The sequence below is a fragment of the Marmota monax genome, unplaced genomic scaffold (assembly GCF_021218885.2).
Source record: "Marmota monax isolate L192 unplaced genomic scaffold, Marmota_monax_Labrador192_F-V1.1 WCK01_AAM20220418_F8-fsc00096, whole genome shotgun sequence".
In the NCBI taxonomy this organism is placed as follows: Eukaryota; Metazoa; Chordata; class Mammalia; order Rodentia; family Sciuridae; genus Marmota; species Marmota monax.
This window is the reverse complement of record NW_026695236.1, coordinates 992,865-1,019,979: the sequence shown is the minus strand read 5'-3', so window position 1 is coordinate 1,019,979 and position 27,115 is coordinate 992,865. Positions and strand designations below refer to the sequence as shown.

Sequence of the window (27,115 nt, the reverse complement as noted above, 5' to 3'; positions counted from 1 at the left end):
GGTTTTCAAGGAGCCTTCTAAAAGATGTAGAAGAATGAAAACAGTAATATCACTGAGGGAAACTTTCATTATCTGTAATTATTTATCCAACATGACTGACACTAGGAAGAAGAGCGACTTTAAGTGATTTTAATTTGCAGCAGATGTCTAACCTTAAATCCACCTTCCATCAATTTCTAAGCAAAGATACACAAGGAATTTAACCTGACTCTCTAGATTGCCTAGTCCTAAATGTAAGAGCAAAATAAAAACTTGGGAAAATGCTTGGGAAGAGAAATAACATGTTTGAAAAACTGATGATCACATTTCCTTCTCTCACCTCTTAATTTTTATTGCAGACAGGTAATAAAGCATACAAAGAAGTGCACTAAGGAAGAACCTGAACAAACAAGCCAGCACACCAGCAAGATCCTTTAAAAATTAAGGAATTGAAGTAGATGTCACCTACTATAACAATAATTGGTAGGTCTAGCACAGTTTCTTCTTTTATGTACTCCTTCCTTCATTTGATAAACACACACACTCTTCATTCGTTAGTCTACTACACTTGAGCCATTCACAATTAATTGGACATCATTCCTGCCCTTGGGTCAGCCTATTAAAAACAAAATATTTTAATAATGATATCATGTTCTTTCTGCTATCATGTAGATAGAGCACTATGGCAGTACAGAAGATGGGATAAAAACATCTTCTTGCAGCAATTCAGACTAAGTCCAATGTAGAGGTGATATTCAAGATGAGCCATGGCTAGAACATTTTCAGAGAATTAAATGGCTTTAAGCATAACAGGCAAATGAGACATGTTTGTTTTTGTTTTTGTTTTTGTTTTTAATGCCTAATGCCACAAAGCAGCCAGCAATGCTCAAGAAACCGTTTGCTTATTTTTTCTTAAGGTGCTTGGGATTGAACCCAATTCATCATACATGCTATGCAAGCTCTGCACCACTGAGCTATATACCCAGTCCCAGATGCCATTTCAAGTTCAAGTGATGTCAGATGGACCAAGGAGCGGGAGAGTAGTGCTAAATGAGAGATGAGACTGTAGAGTTAATTATTCGAGATTTTATATGGCAAGCAAAAGAAACCAACTCCAGGTAAAGCAAAAAGGAGAGGGAGCAAGAGAGTCCCCTGCTCATTATAAGGACACATGTCTCACAGAACACAAGGGCCAGACTCACTGAGTCTCAAGAATTGTTGGAACCAAGATTTTAAAGGCACTGAATTAAGATAGTACTCCACATCAATTATTGTCACTGCTTCTCTCTGGGTACTTGCTTTATTCTACTTTCTAGTTAATCCTGTTTTCTCAGTTATCCCATTGATGTGGTGGGCAGAAGGTGACACATGCAGCCACTTTAGATTCTACACCTTAATAAAAAGACCCTTCTGTGATGAATCAGATGTCTATTCTTCATCCAATTAACTATGCCTAGAAGCACAAGGTTATCAAGTAACCACTAGCAGAATAGTTTCTTATAAGGTTTGGGGAAAATTTTTACAGCTTGATGAAGAGTTTAATCCTTATTTGGTAGAGGGAAAAAGGAGTAAAGGCAAAAGTTTTCAAACAAAATATGACATGATCTTTTGGGGCTTTTTCAGAACTAAAGTAGTAGTAACTGAGTTTGAATAAAAGAGGAAATATAAAATGACTTACTTAGGTTTTCACCTGAATAGCAGTGGAAAGAATTCTCATTGATTCAAAGAGGGCAAACAGTGAAGTACAGGAAGAGTCAGATGGTGAATTTGTTGGGCAGTGGGTAGTAGAACAACTTTGTGCCAACAAACTTCCAGGTGAAACCCTAATGGAATACACATTTAGTTTTGAATCTCAAGGGAAAAGTCTAGTCTGAAAACAGACATGAAAAACAAATGCAGGTTTTCATCAAGGTCAATTGTGTTTAGTGACACCAGCTTCTATAACAGATAAATTCATTGTACTAAAAAACGGGGTTGTTTGTTTTGTTTTGTTTTTTAACCTCTCTGAAGTTCAGTTTGGCATTACTGTTGGCCTCTAGCAATGATTTAGGCATCTGAGCTGTTCTGTTCCAAGGCCTCTGAATCCTCTGCTAGATCTTCTTTGTTCAATCAAATGAATGAGATTAAGAGAAAGGGGGAGGGCTGGGGTTGTGGCTTGGTGATAGAGTGCTGGCCTAGCATGCTTGAGGCCCTGGGTTTGATCCTCAGCACCACATAAAAATGAAATAAAAATATTGTATATCCACCTTAAAAAGAGAGAGAGAGAGAGCACTATTTATGGGATAGACTTGGAAGTAGCATACATCATTCCTCTCTTTATTAGCTTTCACACAGTAACATGGAGAACATACTTACCTTCAAGAGAACCAAGACAGGAAGTCTAGCTGTGTGTCCAGGACAACACAAAATGTATTTGGTGAGTGTCCAGCCAGTTTCTGCCAGAATACCGATGTTACCCAGAGTTTGAAATCACCTCAAGAGATAGAATAGATTACAGAGCCAAAGAGAAGGGCCTGGGATACTCCAACTTCTCCAGGTCTGGTGAAGGGCACTGAGGAGCTGATAAAAAAGAAACTAAATTGAATTGTGATCAATAGGATCAGGAATGCCTTTTACAGGGTTGTGTAGAAAAAGTTAGCTGAATAGTATTAGAAATCATGCAGCTAAACCCTGAAAAACAGAAATTTCTATTTTGCTTGCTCCATCTAGAGGTGAAAAAAAAATAATTCCCTGTATACCCTACAAATCTTTCACATCTTTCTCTTTTTAGTTCATGAGGCTGCTAACTATCTTAGACATATTTGATTCTCTTCGAATTCTTGGGAGGTAGAAGGTCAGTACTGTGTACCATTTTGATCATTTGATAATCTATTTGTAGACACCAAAATAGTGGGACAAGGTTGGGCTCAGTGGCAACAGAGCAGTGCTATCAAAATGAACACCTCAATTGCTAAATTGGTGATACATATTTCTTTACAATTTTTAAATGTAAGGCTGTTTATTAAAATGGACAAACCATAAGATGAAAAGGAAGACAATGGAAAAACACAACTTTCCACAACCCAAAACATTAGCACAATCTTAAAAATAATTTAGAAGATTGTTGTAAAGATATGTGGCAGATTTGTATTCCATTAATCAAGGTGATGTCAATTCATAATTCTAAATAAATCTTCTTAAAGTATGAGAAAAAAAAAGATTGAGAAGGATTGCCAATCAGTTTGAGAGGACAGTGTCGTACTTTTTTTTTTGGTCATTATGGGCAGATTTGTATATTGAAAACTACCCAAAATTTTACCTTGATTTTTATAATTAGTGTTTGATCCATTAAAGCTACAAATTAAAAAGAAAACCAAAAAAACAACTTGGTCCTTCTTTAATGTCTGAAAGTTTACCATACATTTTTATTCTTTTTATAACTCAAGTAATCTTTTACAATAACTAGTGGAATCTTTGATAATTGTATCTTATTTTATACTACAGTTTATTAAATAATGTAAACATTTAAATATGATTTATAAATTTACAAATTCATATAATTAAATTTAAATACTTTATCTGTCTAACAAACCTTCCTAAGTACTTAAAATTAATTCTTAAAAATATAATAAATTTAATTCATAATTATGGAAGATCTTAACTTCTTTCACATATTCTGATTATATAGTACATATAAATATAGGAAGTCATTTCAATTTAAAATTTAATAGATGAGGTCAAATTCAATGATACAACTTACATTAACAGTGAGACTAGTTGAATATGGTAAATTCTTTCAAACAACATGCATTTTTAATATACTAAATATGTATAAATTTCTTTTAATTAATGAATTCAATTATTTAAATTCAAATATTCTAGGTAAATTAGCTTCCCCACTTTGAAAATGAAGCATACTATTATAGTCTTTGGGATAGTCTCTTAGATGGTTAGAATTTGCATATTGACTTAAGGGGCTGACAGAGGACAATGTTGTCTGTTATTGTGGTGGGAATGAATTCTCTTTGTATCAGTGTATCAATCCACTAAATGGACTTACAGATATCACAGCCCAAACCTACAGCTTGTGTACCTAATATTTTTCACAGGACTCTGCAATTCCACCCAGGTAGTTTTATCACTGGATTTAATTTTCTTTGGATTTATGTTACTTAAAATGTATCTTTATGTAAGTATAAATACATCTGATCTTGATGGGAATCTATATTTTTTCTCACAATTTTTAAAATATCTTTATTTTTTATTATTTTTATGTGTTTCTGAGGATCAAACACCTTGCCTCACATGTGCTAGGCAAGTGCTCTGCCACTGAGGTACAACTTCAGGCCCCTCTTCACACAGTTTTTCTCTTTGTTAGAACAGGTGTTATTAGATCTATGGAAGCCTTTTAGTCATTGCCCAGACAAACCAGACAGAAAGAGGAAGAGAGAAAAGAAGGAAGGAAGGAGGGGTGGGGGGTGGGCGGTGGGCAGTGACAACATGACACACAATGAGAGGGAAGAAGAAAGATGAGCAAAGGGAATTGGCAACCTCCTTTGGCACAATGGAGGTCATTGGTAACTTTGATAGCAGCCTGCTGCAAAGTAGTAAAGATTGTAAAGAAAAGTTTAATTGAACAATTTGCATGTAATTTCAGGTGTGAATGACTGAAATAGACTTAAAATGAGGTAGGTATAATTTATCTATTTGTTTTTTGTTCCTTTTATGTTTTTTATTTTATTTTTTATTTTGGAGAGGGTGATATTTAGGTATGCATATTTTCAAAGCTATACCTTTGAAACAATGTATTCTGCATATTTTGTCTGTGAATGTTCATGACTTTTCAATAATATTTTAAACAAAGCAGATTCTAGCTTTTCATTTCTGGTTTGAAATAAACAATGATACATCCCTTCAATCCACATTCTTCTCCATCCAGGAAAATACATTTTAATTGATTCTAGTTTTACTGATCACTATACTCTCTGAGGAGGTTTGAGGAACATATTTTTTTTAGACAAATAAAAAAAACATATTGTTTTCAGTTTGGGTTTTCATATGTTTTTTTTTTTTTTTAATTCAGAATTCCTATACAGAACTTCCTTAAAAACAGTAGCCTTTGCCAATATTTATTCCTAATGAGCTTCTGGCTGACTTATTACTATTGCATTCCAAACAAATCTCAAATGTTTCACATTGCTTCATACAAATCACAGTTACCTGCTTCTATCACAATATAATCACTAATACCCTGTGATTAGTTTGCTGTTTGTGGAATATAAAGGCCCTTTCAACCTTCTCAGTTCTGAAGAATTCCTTTTCATTTTTCAAGTATCTTTAAGGTTTACTTCTTTTTGAATATTTATTCCTGACACAATTTCTGGTGCTATTTTTCAAGATGGACTTCCATGTTGACTCAGTATATGAAATACTTACGTGACTCACATATACATAGAAATTGGTGTGGGTAAGAATGAAATATTCCATTTGTCACATCTATTCATTAAAATATTTCTAAAGGGACTGAAAATAAAGTAGATCATTTATGTACTTATAGGAAAGGATAAATTATTGAGTAAAACAAATTATAAAATTACACACATAAGTAAATATAAAAGCTCCTACTGCCAGGTGTGGTAACATATGCCTGTAATCATGGTGACTTAGGAGGTTGAGGTGGGAGGATTGCCAGTTCAAAGCCAGTCTTAGCAACTAAATGAGGCCCTAAGAAACTTACCAGCTTCTTGGTGGCACATGCCTGTAATCCAAGCAGCTTGGGAGGCTGAGGCAGGAGGATCTCAAGATCAAAGCCAGCTTCAGCAAAAAGCGAGGCACTAACCAACTCAGTATGACCCTGTATCTATAAAATAAAAAATAGGGCTGGGGATGTGGCTCAATGGGTGGGTGAGTGCCCCTGAGTAGTTTAATCTCTGGTTAAACAAAACAAAACAAAAAGAACCTTCCACAAATCAAAGATATACCCAATAGAAAACTTGGCAAAACCCTTCAACAGACAGTCACTATTAAAAAGAGGTTTTCAAATGGCCAAAACCCAGGAAAATCTGCTCTATAATTATCAGGAAAATACAAATTAGTTTCACAAGGCTGTGCACTCTTTTATAAGAGTGGTACAAGAAGCTGAGTATTGTGGTGCATGCCTGTATCCCAGCAGCTCCAGAGGCTGAGGAAGGAGGATCCAGACTTCCAAGCCAGCCTCAGAAACAATGAGGCACTAAACAACTCAGTGAGACCCTATCTCTAAATAAAATACAAAATAGGACTGGGGATGTGGCTCAGTGTCAAGGGCCCCTGAATTCAATCCCTGGGTAAAAAAAAAAAAAAAAGTGGTACAAAAACACTTTATAAAACTCTGAAACTGTGTAAGCTAAAACTATATATACCTATGACCTCTGAAAGATATGTTTAAGAAAGTTCAAGAAAGCATACTTTCTTAAATGCAAGAACTGAAGACAATCCAATTTTTTTTTTTTTTTTTGGTATTGGGGTATTGAACCCAGGTGTGCACTTTTCTTAACTAATGAGCTACAGCCTCAGCCCCCACCCCCCCTTTTTTGAGAGATAATCTCATTAAGTTGCTTAGGTCCTTATCACTTTGTTAAGACTGGCTTTGAACTTGCAATCCTCCTTCTTCAGCCTCTGGAGTCACAGGTGTGTGCAACTATGCCCAGTGACAATCCAAATATCTATCAAGAGGAGAATAGATAAATAAATTTTGGCATATTGTGTGATTGATTAGTCCATAGCACTTAAAATGGATGAACTCTTGCCACATGGAAAAGTACGGCCAGCAGTACACAGGAGTCTCTTCTTACCAGATTAAAAGAGGCAATTATGGGCATCTCTATCCAACTGCACAGTCAGTCATATATTGTCAGCCTGAAACCAGCAATGGTGGGATTATGAGCATTATAGAAATCAGTAAATGCTGAAAGTCAGGGCTTTTTCCTTCTTTGAAGAGCTAACTTATTAGCACACTACTAATATATTCCACCAACATAGTTCTGAAGAAGTCAAACACAAAAGTATGTATATTATTCCATCTACAGAAATTTTAAAAATCTGTGATACTAAGTAAGCATTGGTCCTAAAATTCAAAACAGGAGAATAATGGATACCCTTCAACATTAAGGGTAGTGATGTAAATTGGATGTGAGGAGGACTTCTGGATGATGCTCTGTTTCTTGCTCTTGATGTTGACTCGTCAATGTATTCATTTTTTTTAGAAATTCACCAAGCTGTGTAACATGATGTCATTTTGTATTTGTAAACTATTGTATGCACAGAAAAATGTCCGGAATGATTAGTACCAAGATGTTGTTGTTTTTAATCTCTGGAAAGTGATGTGCTATGGTACCTGAGTTTTCTACTTCCTTTGCTTCTGCACACATTTTAAAAAAAATAATGTAATAAAAATTAAGAGAAAAATACACATTTTCTCAAATACTACAAACATTTTTCATGTCTTTTTAATATTTCATTTTATCATTGAATTAGAATATTTCTAAATTTTCTACTTCTCAAAAACAAAACAAACAAAAAAAACTTGTCTACAAAGATTCCTTTAGTTTAGGTCAAGTAACCATAAGGGGAACAAGATCTAATTACTTTGAAAATGTGGAATGTAGATGAATCATTAAGAACTGTTCTAATTTTAACTATGTCCCTATCTTTTAAGTCAGTTTTCTTGATTTATAATTTATATACAATAAAATGCATAGCTTTGAAATGCACAGATCGAGCATTAAACAAGTATACTTGCTCTCTTATGTAAAAAGATTGAAATTAAAAAAATAACAGACACTTGGAGAAGTTATAATTCTCATTTGGCAAAACTGGCATTTATTGTACACTTTAGAGTTCCAGAATGCTGTGTTTACAAATTAAGAAGCAGCCAATGAATATTAAAGTATATTTTTCTTAACATTGTTAAAGCATTTTTTCAAAAGAAAATACTCATTAGAGGCTACATAAAAGAAGACAAATTTATTTTACTTTTGTTACACCCAGAAATGAGTGTAATACTTTGATTTAGTTGATTTTTGTACAAAGACAGATTTATCTTTTCCTCATTCTCATTTTGACTGATATCACCCCTTTCAATTTGTGAAAGAATTCTTAATATTACGGGTAGTGTATCTCATTTTCTTCTTTGGAATGTATTTCATCATTGTTTTCATGAAAGTGTGTTTTCCTCAAATTTCGGTTACCATAATGATATTGTGCTGGATTATAACTCAGGAGATTTCTAGATACATATGTGATGTTCAACTTGAAACAACCTGATCAAATATGATAGTGACTTTATACAAACTTGTTTGAAATGTGAAACTCACAGATTCCAAGTGTCAGGATTACTGCCAACACATTGACTCCTATATAAAACAGCAATTTTTGTTATCCCTGTTTCATAAAAAAATAATTTAGCAAAACTGAGGAAATTGCATAAAAATGCATGACAGGGAAGTTAAAGAAGAAAGCTGCTGGAAAGAGTCTAAAGTGTAGAGAGTCTACAGTACTTTAGAATCATTACAGAGTTAACTGGAAACTTTAGTCAACCTTAGCTAGCCATAAGGGGAACATCATAGCTACAGCTTATTGATCCTCTGCTTTGTGCCAAATATTAGAGTCCAAGTACTCTGTCAGGCACAATCCTCACACTCTGCAACTTTGCAGCCTAGAGATTCTGCAAAAACTGATGGCCAAGTAGTTAAAGCAATTATCTTTCCCTTCTTTAATATTTCTATTGGAATCTACTATTTCCTGAGTAAAGAGAAGAGGGCAATAAAGTCATGTTTTAACTTATCCACCTATCTATGAAATAATATCAATATTTCTTGTGTGTGGATATTTTACCTTATGAAATACTTAAGATGCTCTTTAAACAAGAGTATTGTGATTAATATGAAATTATGAATAAGGAGTCCACATGGTTTTCCTAATACACATTCTTATTGTTCTTTTTGGCACATAATTTTTGCTTTCTGGTTTTCTCATTCATCTTTCTATTTAGGTTCTATGTTCCTCCTTTCAGAAAAAAGATTCCCAGGAGGAGTAATTGTTTCTTATACGTCATAATTGCTTCATTACTTAACATAAAATAATTCAATAATTCCAAAGCACTTTTCTATATACTAAGCCTTGTGGTTAATTCTGAAAAATAGACAGGATAAAAATATAGTCCTTGGCACCAAGGATCTTAAATCCTGAAAAGACATAAGAGTAAAATATGTAACAAAACACCTCAGTAAAAATCCAGGAAGAAGAGATCAGTTATAAGTTCAAAAATCTGTAGATATTAAGAAAGCCTTACAACATAGGTTTTTTAAAGCAAGATTTTTAAAGAAGGAAAAAAGGTATTCACGTGAAGGTGGGAATAAAATTTCCACATAGAAGGGCACCTGTGCACTTAGGATACTTTCAAATATGATATTATTAAGCCAATGTAACATTCATTTTTACTCTGGGCATAAATTATTAAGAATATATGAAATAGGTGGTTAAGGAGAATAATTACAAGAAATTGACACTCTTAAATTTTTAATAAGCAAGGTATAGGTACGGTTATAACAGGTTGCTTATTCGTTATTATAGGATGTTCATGATAAATTACTAAATGATCACTTTCCTTTTTAACATCAGTTTTTCTTCAATTCATTCATTCATTGAAAACACATTTATCAGCTGGGCACAATGGCACACACCTGTAATCTCAGTGGCTCAGGTGGCTGAAATAATATCTCTAAATTTTCTACTTCTCAAAAACAAACAAACAAACAAAAAACTTGCCTACAAATATTCCTTTAGTTTAGGTCACCAGTGGCTCAGGAGGATCCGGAGTTCAAAGCCAACCTCATCAAAAAGCTATGCACTAACCAACTCAGTGAGACCCTGTCTCTAATAAAATAAAAAAAAATAGGGCTGGGGATGTGGCTCAGTGGGTGAGTGCCCCTGAGTAGTTTCATCCCCAATACCAAAAAAAGAGAGAGAGAGAGAGAGAGAGAGAGAGAGAGAGAGAGAGAGAGAGAGAGAGAGAGAGAGAAAGGGAGAGAGAAAGGGAGGGAGGGAGGGAGGAAGGAAGGAAGGAGCCATATTCATCAAACAGTTTCTGGTTGCTGGGAATTATGGTTAAGAAAGATATAAAACAAAGTCCCTGACCTCAAAAAGTTGAGTCTGTCTGGGGAGATATACAGGTACACACAGCTTCAATGTAGAGTGAGAAGTGTTACAGTCAGGGTTGGTTCAAAGAAGCAAGATAGTATCCACTGGGTTTGGCTTTATTCCCGCTTGTCTAATATTTCCCTGATAGTTAAAGAAGGAAGTGCAGTGTGGCCTGATGCTTACTAGGAACATTCAAAAAAGAAACTTCTGACTGTTGTTTTTTTGAAAAATATCAATTCCTCTAAAACTTAGTTTTCTTGTCTTTAAAGGTGAATAATACTAAATGTGACAACAAAAATCTTGTGTAATTTACATAATTGGCCACTAGAAGTTGCAAATTCTTTTAGGTTAAGTCCTGACAAATAAGTGAAATAACAGATATAAAACATGTAACATAGTATCTACCATATAGAAAGTGTTCATAATGTTAGATATTAATTACTTGTTAAAGGTATATCTTCCCTATAAAACTATAAGTTCCATAAGGTTTATATATCTGAGTAATGGGTATTTATTCTCTGAATCCTCAAACACATCCTGTTTACCATAGAGGCGTATTAATTCAATTAGTGTTATTCCTCAGCATCCATAGTGGACTTATTCCAGGACCCCCTGCTGATAGCAAAATCTGAGGATGCTTAAGTCCCACATATAAAATGATATACGTTAAATAATCTCTCCAGATTACTTATAATGCCTAATACAATGCAAATGCTATTTAAATTATACATATATATATATATATATATATATATATATATATATATATAAAATGCCAAAATAAAAGTCTATACAAGTCTATACATGTTCAGTACAGACACATTTCTTTCCAGATGTTTTCTAAGTGAGGTTGATTGAAGATGTGGAACACTTAGATATGGAGGGCCAACTGTACTAGGTAGCTCTAGGTAGTTCTAACCCTGCTGAAAAATCTTTTTTTTTTTTTTTTTAAATACTGAACTGAAATTTGCTTCAGTTTTGGTCACACCTTACCTTCAAAACATGTACACTGCCCAAGTGTACTTGATGGTACTGAGTGATCCCAGACTATGCAAATGAGGAGATATATTTAAGTTATTTGAATGGTTGTTATCCAAGGAAGGTTACCGAAGTGTAGAGAGGACTAGATGTAAAGGTTAAGTCCAAGTCTTATGACACCAAGAACATTGATTCTCCCCATTCTACAGCAGACTCAGTAAATAGCCTGAGCTCTGTGGAGGCTGTACAGTGGTATGAAGTAAGACACAATTATTGCAGTTCTTAACTTTGTGACTTTGGATAATTTAATTCATCTTACTACATATCCATCTCAGCGGAGATGTGGAATCTCCTGCGAAAGAACGACTCAGCTACAGGCCCCGGGCGCTGTCCAAGCTTGAAAATCTTGAAGGGTTCCTATAATAATTAAATGAAATAATGTATATAAAATATATCATAACAAGTGCTTACTAGGTAAAATCCAAGTTATTCTGCCATTCCTGACTAGATTTGACACCAGGAACATTAGAAAAAATATAATAAGTGTAGAATTTTGTTAGAAAGGCTTTAGAAACTCCCTCTTTTCTTCACTGGGTCATCAGGCAATCTCTTGATTCACTGTTGACAGATGAATTTCCAATATTTGTTCACTTTGTTCACAAATTCTTTATCAAAGTACCCAAGACACTGTATAATCTAGTCCATTTTCTCTATTTTTATCCTGCCTCTCCTTTTTCAAAAATCAAGCTATTTGTTATCCCTTGGATACACTAAATTTTGGGCCTTTGTCTATCTTGCTGGTTCCCACTCCTTAATGTCTCTTCTCATCTTCACTGATTAAACCCTACTTGTACTTCATGAATTTGTTAAATGCAAAGTTTCTATAATACATTCCTAGAGAATGCATAGTCTTCTTCATGGACTATAAGAACATAGTTGATTTCATGAAGCATGGATATTCTTTCCCTCTACATAACATTACTATTATTAAGAATATATAAAAGGGAATAGAATTAGGTGTGATTGTTTCTCTCAGTTAATAAAACAAATAACAATTTTTAAAATTTTTGTTTATCTTTTATATTTTTAGTTTGTTCTAATTAATTATACATGACAGTAGAATGCATTTTGACACGTCATAGATAAATGTCGCGAATAACTTCTCATTTGTCTAGTTTTATATGATGTCTAGAGTTACACAGGTCATGCAATCATATGCACATAGGGTAATAGTGTCAGATTCATTCTGCTATCATTCCTGAGTATGATAGTATGACCTCTTCCCTCCCTTCTTCACTTCCCTAGGTCTAGTCCAAAGTACCTTTATTCTCCCCCATTGTGAATTAACAATTTCTTATTTATTTTGAAAGACTGGCCAAATTCAGGTAGGATATGAAAATGAAGCCTCTGAGTTCAGCAAGTTCCAATATCATTCCTCTAAAAAATGATTTTATAAAGGTTTGGGAGTGTAGCTCCTTGGTAGAGCCCTTGCCTAGCATACCTGAGGCTCAGGTAGAGCTCCAGTACCACTAAATAAATAAATACTCAAATAAATTCCTTGTGCATGGGTCAGGATGATTGCCAATTGGAGGCTAGGCTTGCCTCAGAAGCAAAGTCAGACCCTGGTCTCAATAAATACATAAATAAATAAATACTCAGTTGGTTTTATTATGTAAATAGAGGGGCACACCCTAAATATTGTAAATAACAATGTAATTTGTTACGAAAAAAGAGCTTGGTGGTAGGTGACTTTGAAGCCAACCCTATCTAAATATAAAGCCTTTTCTGCTTGAATTTATGCAGCACATTATTGTAAGTATTTTGTAGGGTTTGAAGCTGGGAAAAAAAAAAAAAGTTCTTAAGAGATGACTTAAGTCTTTTCTACCAACTAGGTTGGAGCCAGGTCAGTATTTATTTTCCTAGGCAAACGGAGGAGCAGAATTCTGTTGAGTCACTGAAGCGGAGAGAGAAAAGTAGCGCTCCCCTCTCGCAGATTCGCCCCTCTCTTTAAGCAAGAGCTCCAAATTTCCAGGAGCAACTTTCTTTTTTTTAAGCGCCTCTCGAAAGAGGCCGGGTTTCCTTGCCTACCCCTCGCACGGATTGGTTCAGAGTAGACGAGCAATACTTTTAGGGAGGAACTGAACCCCAGCGCTGGGAGTGAATTCTAGCCGCGGGTGACTGATAGGCCAGGCACTAGGGGAGGAAGGCTGACCCATGGCGGGGCGGGGCGGGGCGGGGCTGCTGGGCTAGGACCCGGCTTGTGCGGCCGCGGCGGAGGCTCATGTCTCAGGAGGCCTAGCCCCACTCAGCGGAGATGTGGAATCCCCTGCGCGAGAACGACTCAGCTGCAGGCCCCGGGCGCCGTCCGCGCTTGCTCTGCGCTGGGGCGCTGGTGCTGGCCTCCGGCCTCTTTATCCTCGGCTTCCTCTTCGGTAGGGGCGCTTTTGCTAAGCAAACCCCAGAGCCTCCCCGCGCAGTTCCGCGGTTTCCAGATTCGCAAGGCGACAGCCCAGTGGGGTCCTGTCGCTCATCTTCCCTTGGGGCGGGCTGTTTGGAAAAGGGCAATAGGCGGAAGGGTTCCTTCGAGATTGGCGGAGCATTGCTGCGGGCTTTATAGGGTTAATTTCTAAAGACGTTTTAGGGAAGGTATAGAACAGGGAGAAGGGTTGAACCTGAAATTGAACGCCCCGCAAGATTCAATACTTTTGGGGACAAGTAGCATTATTTTTACGGTTGTGTAACGAGGTCATCCAAGCTTTGCCTGAAGCGGCTCCTACCTGTTTGGGGTTTTCGTCTAGTTCGGTGCCTGGCAATGCTTCAGGTGCAAGGTAGAATTCGGGGTATTACTGCAAAAGGAGTCTTCACAGTCTTAAGTCCTAGAGAGTAGCAGAGGCACATTTAAGAAATGGGTGAATTATTGCTAGCGCTTTGAACCAATCTTTGTATTGTTTCCTCAGTATTGATTTACAGACTTAATCCAACTCTACATGAAAATCATAGCAGTACGTGCAGACTCAGTCTTTAAATTCTAATTTTGATTCTACCACTTCGTAGTGACCTTGAACAAATTACCAAGTCTCTTTCAACCTCAGTTTCTCACTTTATGGTGAGAATAATACCTGCAATTTATAGATTATAGTAAACGAAATAGCATGCAAAGTTCCTAGCACCATACTGCGATTATTTTTGCTCTTCATTTCTCCTCTATAAGGAGATGATCCTAACAGGACTACTCCAAGATATCAACAGATAGTCCGCCCTGACTCTGAATTCTGGATCCCCTCGCTGGGATTTAGAAGACCCTTAACTGGTCCACGTTAAGTTTATTCAGATAAACTTAACCAGTTAAGTTTATTCAAATTTGCTATCATCTGCTAGTTCGCTGTGTGACCCTGGAGTTTCAAAAGACTTTTGAGCCATATACTCTGTTCATAAACTAACATGTGGGATTGGTAACCACCTAGGGTTGTTGTGGGGCTTAAATAGGATACATGTTCAATAATTATACATTTCAAATGAAGTTTTCATTTTCTCAACTAGAAAACTAGGAGTTAAGAACTGGCAAGGTCAGCATACTAGTCAAATATCCTATCTGTCTTAAAGGCATCTCATTCTTTCTAGTTCTGCCCTTACCCCAATTCCTGTATTCAGTGTCAGTGGCTGGCACAGAATAGGTTTTTTATTGTGTTTGTTTTCCTTAATATTCTCTGCTGTCCTCTCCCGTCTGCAGACCTCTAAGCTTTTCATCATGTTCATTTTTCAGATCCCAACTCAAATATCAAATATCTCATCCTCAGTGTATCCTTCTCTGATCCCACATTCTAATCAAAGTCCTTTAATTTAATTAACAGGTAAAACCATATATCATTCATGTCCAATCATGTATTTTAATGTGTTGTTTATATGCATGTGTGTTTGTATACATATGATCAAAAATTGGAGAACATTATGAAAACAGTGGGTGTTGAGTTTGTAATAATTTTAGTCACACATCAGTATACTCTTTCCAAATAAATCCTGTCATGATTCCATCTCTCCCTTAGATTAAAAGTCAACCACAGAGGCTAATGGGCTCTACACAATGTGGGTATGCATTGCTTCTGGCCTCCTGCATACATTGCATGCCTTGCAGAAATGTTGGGTAAATTGGTGTTTCACTGTAGGTTTCTGACCTTCAACTTCTCAAGCCTATTTCAACCAGAAACAAAATCGCAGCGCATTCTGTTTTCATTTCAGAACCAGAGCAAATTAAAAGTTTGAGTTCTTTTCAACATTTTTGAAATAATTTATGTACTTGAAATATGAAATAGTTAATTCACTATACACATTATTAAATGTTTATTCCAGGTCAACAGGCAAGAAGTCACTAGAGAGAGAATCTTTACAGAGAAAGAAAGTGGATCCATATTTGGACTTTATTTTTAATATGTACAGTTTATGTTCATTGGTTGAAACCCTAGTGCCATATTTAAATCAAGTGCTGATACTTCATAAAACATTTCTTAAAATAGCAACAATATATTATTATTGAAATTTGAAATAAAAACATGTTGCTTTGTAATTTTTAAATGTTTGCATGATGCTTTTTCAGTGGAAGTAGGCAAAGGAAATTAAATTTCAGAAAATATCAGCTAACATCTTGAAATATTGATATTTTGTGTTTTACACATGACAGATACAATCAAAAAGAAAAATAAGACTTGTCTATAAGCTTATATCTCATTCCTATATTTGTTTGTATTTTACAGGATGGTATATAAAATCTTCCAAGGAAGCTACGAACGTTGTTCCACAGAATGGTCTGAAGAAAACATTTTTGGATGAATTGAAAGCTGAAAACATCAAAAAGTTCCTATAGTAAGCATATACTTAAAAATTGTATGAATAGATAATTGGGTATTATTCTGTTAAGAAGTTTTGATATTTCATACATAGGCATGTTTTTTTTTAAATCAATGTTTTCTGTTTGCTGCAGATCTTGCATCTCATTTCATGTGGGGAGGATTATACTCTTAGCTAAACTTTACATTATTACAGAGGCTTCAGAGTAGGAGTCAGTGAACTTTTTCTGTAAAGTGATCAGCCTTTGTGGGCCAACACATCTTTGTCATAACTACTCAGCTTTGCTATTACAGCAACAAATAAGCCATGGAAAATATATTAAAAATAAGCATGTAAGTTATGATAAAATATTATTTATAGGCAGTGGTATTTGAACAAAATTATTCTGTTTTATTCACCTATTGGTATTTAAAAACCATTCTGGGTCTGTGGACTATACAAAAAACAGCAGTAGGCTAGATTTGGCCTGAGGAAATTAGTTTGCTGACTCATGCTTTAGAGAAAGATAGTATTTTTTTAGTAAAAAACAGACTTGGGAGCTGAACAGAATTGAGTTTGAATTGCATTTTTGCTGGCTAATACTAAAATAGGTTTAAGTGACTACTTAATCTTCCCGAGCCTTCATTTCTATCCCTGTAACACAGAGATAATAATATTGCTGTGATGAGAATGAAATTGGAGAGTATGTTTGGCATATTTTGAATATTAGTTCCATGCTTCCTGAGATAGCATAGAGCAAAAGAGAAAATGAGTAATTTTTAAAAGTATTTACAAAGCAACTAAAAATAAAACAAAGCAACTAAAATAAAACAATTAATATATAGTTGATTAGAATAGCTAGTTTTTGTCAGAGCATAAATTCTCCTCTCATATTTATTTATTCATTTATTTTTTACAAATTAGCTTAGTGCATATATCCAAAAAATATCTGAAGTACCTCTAGTGATTGAAGGATTTTCTAGTGAGTACAGGATGTAATTTTATATAAAAAGACCATAACGTATACATACATAGATAGATATGCATAGTCATAACAAACACATAAATGTCTATATTAATTGCAACAGAATCAAAACTGTGGATAAAAATTTGCTAAGGGACTTGGAAGGTTTTTTGGAAGATCCTCTTTAAGTGAGAGAACTTGAAGTTCAAACTTCTTTACTGTGCAGAAAACTCTCCTTGGCCTCTTGCACTTATTCAACTATAATCATGTTGATTTGGGATAAAGGCTCATTAAACATTAATTTCTAACCACTTTCAATTTTTGTTCACCAGTAATTTTACACGGATACCGCATTTAGCAGGAACAGAACAAAACTTTGTGCTTGCAAAGCAAATTCAATCCCAGTGGAAAGAATTTGGCCTGGATTCTGTTGAGTTAGCCCATTATGATGTCCTGTTGTCCTACCCAAATAAGACTCATCCAAACTACATCTCAATAATTGATGAAGATGGAAATGAGGTAAAAAACAAAAAGGGAATAAAAGAAACATCCATCCCAGTCTATTCTTTTCAAATATCTTCTATGAAACAATATGCTCTCCCTTCTTCAAATTTTGATAGAAATCAATATTATTGAAGTTTGTGAGTAATATCTTTGATAACTCATTATAGTGTCAACTACTCTGTTATTATGTTTGAGTTTAATGTGATGTTGGAAAGATTCTGATAAATTAGTGATTTATGATAGTTACTGTTTTTATTTTTTGTATTTTAGTATTGTACACCAATGTCAAATATTATATACTGATAAAATTCCAAGAAACTAAAATAGATACACTTTTGATAGGTTTAAATTATGAACACACTGCATAGATGTAGAGTTGCTAAAATATTCATTGACCAGTGTGCTGTTTTCACTAGCAGGTTTTATTGGTTTGTAATGATCATGTTTCCACTTGATCTTATTCAAAAGGCTAAGAGGCAATGAATTTTTATGTCTGAAAGGACCATGTGTTCAAATCTCTGACAACTTGTGTGGGGCATTTGGAGGGGGAAATGATTTGGAGGCAAGTTCTACAGGATGTTATCTACTCTAAAGAATATGCAACATTGTTTGCAAATTTAGGCATATACAGGAGGAAGAGAAGAAAACACACATAATCAACACAATTCCTATTGTAATTTGTGTTCAATAAGAAAGCTCATAAAATATAACTCAAATATCTACCCCTGTTTACCACATCTTAGTTTTAGGACAATCATATCTAAAATTGGCTCTTTCAGTCTGGAAAGCTTCCTTCAATCCTTTTGTTACTGGGTATTCTAAGTTACATATTGCTTCAAATATATCCAGCTTGATAAGTGCACTGAAAATGTCATGTAATTTTAATATTAATTTTTTTTTCAAAATATGTCATTAAACGCCTCTCATATCAGTCTCTTCTTGATAAAGGATTAATATATTGTTTTATTCAGTCACTGATAGAATCCCATGCTAAATTTCCTAATATAATTTCCCAATATTATTTTCCATATTACCTATTTTAAACTTTAGTAGTGAACAATTTAAATTTGAAGAAATGCTATTAAACTTTGTAAAATTTAAAAGTATTTTTAAAGTATGGGGAATGATAATATACATCATAGGTTTTCATGATATCTACAGAATAAGTGCTGGCATATCTATATAATCAATTATGAACTTGATTTTCCTTTAAACTTGCTTTTAAAGGAAAATTATTTAATGACATAATAAAATATTGACAATGTTAGAAATGCACACATATATAAGACTGTCTTGATATATCAAATTTGGGGATTGTTAGTATATAAAAACGGAAAATAGCAGACTCTTAATGTTTTTCTTTTGTCTTTCCTTCACTTACCAATTTTGGCTGGTTCATTGTTTTTATTATTTCATTATTTATTTTTTTGTTATTACATACATTTATAAAGTTACTAAAGCCTATCACATGAAATAAAAATGAATCATGGGCTGAGGATATAGCTCAGTTGGTAGAGTGCTTGTCTCACCTGCACAAGGCCATGGGTTCAATCCACAGCAAAACACACACACGCGCGCGCGCGCGGACACACACACACACACACACACACACACACACAAAGAATCATATAAAAGTTTTATTTTGGAGACTTTACTGAATGGTGCTAGCTACCTAAAGCATCTTATTTATTCCAAGTTATATCATTGATTCATTTTAATTTTTTACAAGTTACACAAGCATTTCATCACATGGTCCTATGGGATACTGTACTTCCTCTGCATTTTACCATTTTCAGGGCAATCACTATTCAACTACCCACTGATTCTTTTGACATTCACCTCCATTTGTATAAGTTTGTTTCAAATTCTGGCATTATCTACATAAATTGTGTCAATTCAGCTATATGCCATCCCCCTACTCTGTTACCAATGTTCTTTCTTATCTCCTAGTGTAGTTTGTTATATGTGGCAAACTATTCACAGCTGAGCTGTGTGGTAAGGTATGATTTCTTCTATTCTTGTATAACACAGACAAGTTTCCTGCCCACAGGCAACAGATATAATTAGTAGTTTCTAGATCCTATTAGAAACCCAGTGTTCTTACTCTACATAAGTACTTTGTTTCACTTTGTTTATGCATAGATAACGTACCACAGACATTGAACTGCACATTGCCTTTTTATGTCACAAAAAGTAAATAGAAATTTATAATCCAAAATTGTTTAAATTATACTCAGAACACATAATATGACGCTATTAGTGAATTTCAGAAAGTGACTAATGTTCTAAGGCTGATATATATTCTACTTTTAATAAATTCAGTCAAGTAAGTAATTTCCTTGACCTTAAAATTATTTTCTTCATTGTTAGAATAACTCATGAGGTTGCTGTGAAATTTAGTGCTTCACACTGTGACATAATATTGAAGATTTCCAAAAATTAATTGAGGCAAGCTTGAATGCTCCCTTGCCAGGAAGACTCACTGATATGGCTTTGCTTCTATATGTATTTTTTTGCACCTTAGCAAGTTTCTTTTACAAACTTACAGTTTCTTTTACAGACTTACAGTGACACAGATAAGTTTGTACCCTATGCAAATCACAGAAAAAAATATGGGAAATTTGGAAAGTGTAGGGATTTTAGCACAGTGGTTGATTTAGTATCACTTGAGGTCCCATCAGTCTCAGTATTATCCGGACTCACTCCCAGCGCCTCTATCCTGGATATACTGCACTGGCAGTGATGAGAGTATGATATTGAAAGAAGTGATGATATCTGGTAGCCTTGAATTTCTTCCAGTCTTGAAGGGAATGACTTTAAAGTTCCACCATTAATTTTGATAGTTGCTATACTCTTATCAGGTTAATTTGCTTCCTGTACAGGTTGCTAAGACTTCTTGCTGTGAATGTGTTGAATTGTATCAACACATTTTTTTTTTTTTTTTTGAGATGAGCAAGGTATTTTTCTTTCTTGAGCTGATGGTAATATTAAGTGATACTCTAATGTTAATCTAACCTTACATTTCTGGAACTGGTACTAGGAGTTTAAATTCATATGTTCATATATATTCAACTTATATTTCTAACATGTCTAGTCTTTTTTTTTTTTTTTTTTTTTTGCAAGTTACTTCTTAGGCTGTAATCTCTAGATCATACTTGTTTTATAACATGAGTTGTTCATAGTAGTCTTTGAGAAAGGTTGTGTTTGTTATATTTAAATGATCTTTTTCTTTAACCTTTCATGGAGAACTAGTTGGCCTTGGCATTTTATTTTGAACTCAGGGGCAATTGACCACTAAGCCAATTTTGTATTTTATTTAGGGACAGAGTCTCACTGAGTTACTTAGCACCTTGATTTTGCTGAAACTGGCTTTGAATTTGCGATCCTCCTGTTTCAGCCTCCCATACCTCTGGGATTAAAGGCTTGTGCCACCACGCTCAGCTCGTTTATTAAGTTTTTTAAAGCTGCATTTTCCGTTTCATCTAACTTTTCAAATTTATGGTCATCATTTTTATTAATACTTTCTTACCTTTTAATAATTTATATAGTTGGGCTGGGGATAGAACTCAGTGGTAGAACACTTTCCAAGCATGCACAAGGCCTTGGGTTCAATTCCCAATATTGCCCAAAATAAGTAAATAAATAAACAAACAAACAAATAAATCTGCCTAGCAGCTGTAGATAAGCTTTTTTCCATACCTAATATTATCTGTTATGCATTTGCTATTTTTTCTTATTGATCTTTAGAGAGACGTCAATTTGACTTATGCATTCAAAGAATAAACTTTTGGCTTTGGGAAACTTTTCTTGTGTGACTTTGTTTTATGTTTTATTAGTTCCATTCTTACTTTATAATTGCCTCTTCTTTCTTTGTTTTGTTTACATGGCTATTCTTTGTAGCTTACCTTGTTGGCATTTGGCCTTATTTTTAATATGAGTTTTAAGGCTACAAATTTCCCTCTAAGTGTCACTTCAACTGAATCTCACAACTTTTCAAAAAGAATACTTTAGCTATCTTACCATCAAATAGTTTTCTTAATTTCTATTATTGTTCCACTCTGGAATTACTTAGAATTTTAAAAATTCTGAATTTTAAGATTGTTCTTACTGTCTAGTTTGATCTGATTCTTAGATTAAATATACTGTGATAAGATAAAGTGATTTGTAGGACGATAATTCTTTGACAGTGGTTGAAGTTTCCTTTAGAAACTAATATATGGTAAGCTTTTATAAATATTTCATTCTTTTTAAGTGTGTGTATGTGTGTGTGTTGGTTTTGGGATTTAATATTTTATATCTGCTTTTTGACTTGCATTTGTTCATTATCTGACTGAAATCCCCTTTTCCTTAAATGCATCCTTATTCTGTCTACTTTCTCTATCAGTGAAAGAAGGAGAAATGTTAAAGTTAAATATTCAGTATTCTAGTATTGATTTTTTTTTTTAAATTTTATTTTATTTATTATGTGGTGCTGATGATCAAACCCAGTGCTTCACATGTGCTAGGCAAATGCTCTACCACTGAGACACAACCCTAGCCCCTAGTATTAAGGCTTTACCATGACAAGTTGAATGTAGATTATTTTCTTATTTATTTTAATCAAACTGTTTTGAAACTCCTAAATCTGAGAGTTCATAATTTTTATTAGCTTTGGAATATTCTTAGTTATTAAATATTCAAGTCTAGTTCTTTCACATTCTTTTTGTTTTCTTCTTTTAGAACTGTGTGTGTCCCAATCATTCTCATTTTATTCTTTAGTTTTCTTAATATTTCTTCTATATTTTTCATTTGTAAGATTCTGTGCTGTATGCTGGGCCATTCCTTCAGATCTGTCTCTTAAACTCATTACTTTTCTCCAGATTTGTCTGTTTTTTAACCTACAAATCATTTTTAATTTTTTTCATCTAACTTTTAACCAACGTGTGTACAATAAATATAAGAAAAGTAGTCTTTGCAGATGTGATTTTACTTTGTTCTTTCTGTTGGCTCTTTTGTAACTATTTGTGTGTTTAGTGATTTGTGGGGACTCTGAGTTCTTTCTCACAACTTTGTGGAACTTTCTTAAATCCTAAATTTAAGGCTAAGTCTTTCTGATAGTTGCTGCCAAGTCCCAGGGGACTTCATAAATCGGGTACTACTTTAAAATATTATTTTTTAGTTTAAGGTATTTTGTACCATATGGATCATGAATGGGAAATTGCAGGGCTATGAATTCTCTGGTGCCTTTCTTTCCACTCTACACTAAGCCATCACTTTCTGTAGAGCAGATATATTTCTATTTATTGCTAACCCTAAATAACATTCTTCTTTGGAGACTAGCCTTATGCAGGGGTCCTATTAACTCCACTATTTGGACCTTCATTAGACTCTTAACTCCTATGTCTCTTTCATGGATCCCTATGCTCCGATAGAACCAATTAAGGCAAATCAGACTACTCCAGTCATCTTTTTGTCACTATAATAAAATACCTGAGATAATTAAGTCCTGAAAGAAAATGTTCAGGGGTTGGGAGTATGACTTGGGGGTAGAGTGTTTGCCTAGCATATGCAGAGCCCTGGGTTTGATCCCCAGCACCACAAAATAGAAAAATAGGTTTATTTTAAGCTCCTGGTTCTGGAAGTTCCATTCCATGAGGGGGGGTATGGAGGGAGGTCCCTTGGCTTCAGGCCTCTGAATAAGGCAGCACATAATGGCAGGAGCATGTGGATGAGCAAACTGCTAACCCCATGACCAGAAAGCAAAGAAAAGGGAGAAGTTGGTACCCCATAACCTCTTTAAAGGCATATCTTCAATGACCTAAGGTCAGCTCACCATCTCCTAAAGATTACTCCTCCTCCCATAAGTGCCACTCTGGAGAACAAACTGTTAACAACACATTGGTCTTAAGGGAGCCTTCAAGGTCTTCAGGGAATAGTCCAAGAAGGGCAATAGCTGGGTCAAATGGTGGTTCCATTCCCAGCTTTCCCAGGAATCTCCATACTGCTTTCCAGATTGGCCGCACCAGTTTGCAGTCCCACCAGCAATGTACAAGAGTACCCTTTTCCCCACATCCTCGCCAGCACTTGTTGTTGTTTGACTTCATAATGGCTGCCAATCTTACTGGAGTGAGATGGTATCTTAGGGTGGTTTTGATTTGCATTTCTCTGACTGCTAGAGATGGTGAGCATTTTTTCATGTACTTGTTGATTGATTGTATGTCCTCCTCTGAGAAGTGTCTGTTCAGGTCTTTGGCCCATTTGTTGATTGGGTTATTTGTTTTCTTATTGTTTAATTTTTTGAGTTCTTTGTATACTCTGGATATTAGGGCTCTATCTGAAGTGTGAGGAGTAAAAATTTGTTCCCATGATGTAGGCTCCCTATTTACCTCTTTTATTGTTTCTCTTGCTGAGAGAAAACTTTTCAGTTTAAGTAAGTCCCATTTGTTGATTTTTGTTATCAACTTTTGTGCTATGGGTGTCCTATTAAGGAATTTGGAGCCCGACCCTACAATATGTAGATCGGAGCCAACTTTTTCTTCTATCAGACGTAGAGTCTCTGATTTGATATCTAGCTCCTTGATCCACTTTGAGTTAACTTTTGTGCATGGCGAGAGGAGGGGATTCAGTTTCATTTTGTTGCATATGGATTTCCAGTTTTCCCAGCACCATTTGTTGAAGATGCTATCCTCCCTCCATTGCATGCTTTTAGCTCCTTTATCAAATATAAGATAGTTGTAGCTTTGTGGATTAGTCTCTGTGTCCTCTATTCTGTACCATTGGTCCACCCTCCTGTTTTGGTACCAGTACCATGCTGTTTTTGTTACTATTGCTCTGTAGTATAGTTTGAAGTCTGCCCTTCTTGGACTATTCCCTGAAGACCTTAAAAGAGCGTACTACAGGGATACTGCTACATCGATGTTCATAGCAGCACAATTCACAATTGCTAGACTGTGGAACCAACCCAGATGTCCTTCAATAGATGAATGGATAAAAAAAATGTGGCATTTATACACCATGGAGTATTACGCAGCACTAAAAAATGACAAAATCATAGAATTTGCAGGGAAATGGATGGCACTAGAGCAGATTATGCTTAGTGAAGCTAGCCAATCCCTAAAAAACAAATACCAAATGTCTTCTTTGATATAATGAGAGCAACTAAGAACAGAGCAGGGAGGAAGAGCAGGAAGAAAAGATTAACATTAAACAGATACATGAGGTGGGATGGAAAGGGAGAGAAAAGGGAAATTGCATGGTAATGGAGGGAGACCCTCATTGTTATACAAAATTACATATAAGAGGTTGTGAGGGGAATGGGAAAATAAACAAGGAGAGATATGAATTACAGTGGATGGGGTAGAGAGAGAAGATGGGAGGGGAGGGAGGGGGGATGGTAGAGGATAGGAAAGGTAGCAGAATACAACATACACTAGTATGGCAGTATGTAAAAATGTGGATGTGTAACCGATGTGATTCTGCAATCTGTATTTGGGGTAAAATTGGGAGTTCATAACCAACTTGAATCTAATGTATGAAATATGATATGTCAAGAGCTTTATAATGTTTTGAACAACCAATAAAAAAAAATAAATAAAATTTACAAAATGATCACCTAAAAAAAAAAAAAGGGAGCCTTCAGCCTTCACACTATAGCACGGATTTGAGCACTCATTCTAGATTACTGTTTTCATGTCTTTTGTTGTTGTTGTTGGGGGGTGACTTCTGAGTATTACTGCTTTTCTTTCTCAATTCAATAGTAACATGTAGAAAGACTTAGATGTTTTGTTTCACAGTTTTCATTCTTTTTGGTGTGAATATTGTTCCTTGTATCCAGATACTACTGGGTATGATCCTCAATTATGTAAAAGCTCATTAAAGTAAATTTAAATTTAATACTTATTTTTTTCTAATTATCTTAGCACTATTATTACGAGTGCCTACTATTACTATACATTACTATTTTGTATTTGGGCACTAAAATTTAACATTTTTATCTGTGGAAACTTTTTTTTCCCCTAAATCAAAAGCTGGTTCTTATGAGTTCTCTCAGGGATCACAAGAGGTTAATAGACTATTAGCCTTCTGTGAAGCAACTATATTTTAGGCTTTTATTTAAGTCAGACTGGGATGCAATGCCACTTAAAAAAAAAAAAAACAAAACAAAACAAAAAAACTATTGCTAATTTAGGGGGATAAAGCATTTTTTTTAGCTTTGTCCCCCTAAATGGATGTTGAGGACAAAGTCTGAATTGATTTATTTCATGTGTTCCTCATACCTTCTAGCACATTGCTGAGCATCTGATATGTATTTTCACAATGCTGAAGGATTAGTTACCCCTCAACTGCCAGAGATAATTAAGATAGTAAGCAATTCCCCTTGCTAGAATGTAGGAATTAGACTTCAGCTGATTTGCTTTTGATTATTGTGTTTGTGTCTCTAGATTTTCAATACATCGTTATTTGAACCACCTCCTCCTGGATATGAAAATATTTCAGATGTTGTGCCACCTTTCAGTGCCTTTTCTCCACAAGGAATGCCAGAGGTAAAATGTGATGGAATAAAATACAAATGACAAAAAGAAGCTTCCTGTCACCTCAGACATGCAGGCAATATTTAAAGGGTAATAAGAGGATTTTTGATATAATTCAAATTAACCCTTTTCCACATTTGAGAAACTAGAGCTCCTCAGGAGAGAAAAAAAGTGCTGATTTTTTTGTTCATGGTGCTTTTTTAAGATAAAATGTGTTACAATGAGATGCACAAAACACATTTATTGACTTTTGACAAATACATCCACCTGTGTAATCCAGACTTCTTCAGTATATAGAGTATTACCATTACTTCAAAAAGTCCCTTTGTATTCCTTCTTAATCAACTCCACACAGCATTGAGTGAATCATTCTTTTTTTTAAATTTTTTTTATTATTAGTTGTTCAAAACATTACAAAGCTCTTGACGAGTGAATCATTCTTCTGATTTTTTCACTATTGTACATTAATTTTGCCTATTTTATTAATTCATATAAATGGAATTATATGACATGTACTTTTTGTGTCTGGATATTTTCACTAAAGATAGAGCCTGTAAGATTCATGTTTTAATATTAGTTTGCTCGTTTTATTGTTCCAAATTGTTGTTCCAGTAATTTCTGTTGCATGCCTATCATACATTACTAAAACTGTATAATATTGATTAATTTTCAAAAATTTTGAATAAGGATATTGTTATCATTTCCAAATTCAGAATATGAATACCCATTCTTAAAAAATCATATGAAGTTTACTTAATAGACTGTGCATCAGTATCATTTGAAATTTTATAATTTAAGTCTCCAGATTCTTGCACAGATTTTGATGAATGTCTTAGTTTGTACTTCTCTAACATAATACCACAAACTGGGTAATGTATAAAGAAGAAGAGTTTATTTTCTTATAGTTCTGTGGAGGCTGTAAAATCCCAGACCAAGGTGACAGGACATTTGGTTTTCTGGTGAAGGCTGCTCTCTGCTTCCAAGATGGCACCTGGTTGCTGTGTCCTCCAGAGTGAAGGAACAAGTGGCCTCATATGGCTGAAGACAGAAGGGCAAGCAAGCCAAATGCTTCCTGGAGCCTCTTATACAAGGGCCTTAACCCCATTCATGAGGGAGAATCCCATGGACCAGTCACTTCTTAAAGGTTTCACCTTTGAATCCTTTTATCTTTGCTATTAAGTTTCAACACCTGAATTTGGGA

The 27,115-nt window shown here is 34.8% G+C and overlaps 1 protein-coding gene across 2 annotated transcripts in view; it reads left to right on the top strand.

The window, feature by feature from the left end:
- Positions 1–13,359: 13,359 nt before the first annotated feature.
- The window catches only part of Naalad2 (N-acetylated alpha-linked acidic dipeptidase 2), a 48,795-nt gene continuing 35,039 nt past the window's right edge, over positions 13,360–27,115 (top strand). Inside the window, exons 1-4 of one of the 2 annotated variants that reach the window (XM_046439381.2) lie at positions 13,360–13,547; positions 15,864–15,972; positions 17,233–17,419; positions 25,825–25,926. In XM_046439381.2, coding sequence (XP_046295337.1) covers positions 13,430–13,547; positions 15,864–15,972; positions 17,233–17,419; positions 25,825–25,926 — 516 coding nt within the window. In that variant the 5' untranslated portion in view covers positions 13,360–13,429. The remainder of the gene's footprint in view (positions 13,548–15,863; positions 15,973–17,232; positions 17,420–25,824; positions 25,927–27,115) is intronic. The other variant, XM_046439380.2, reaches the window with a different exon arrangement.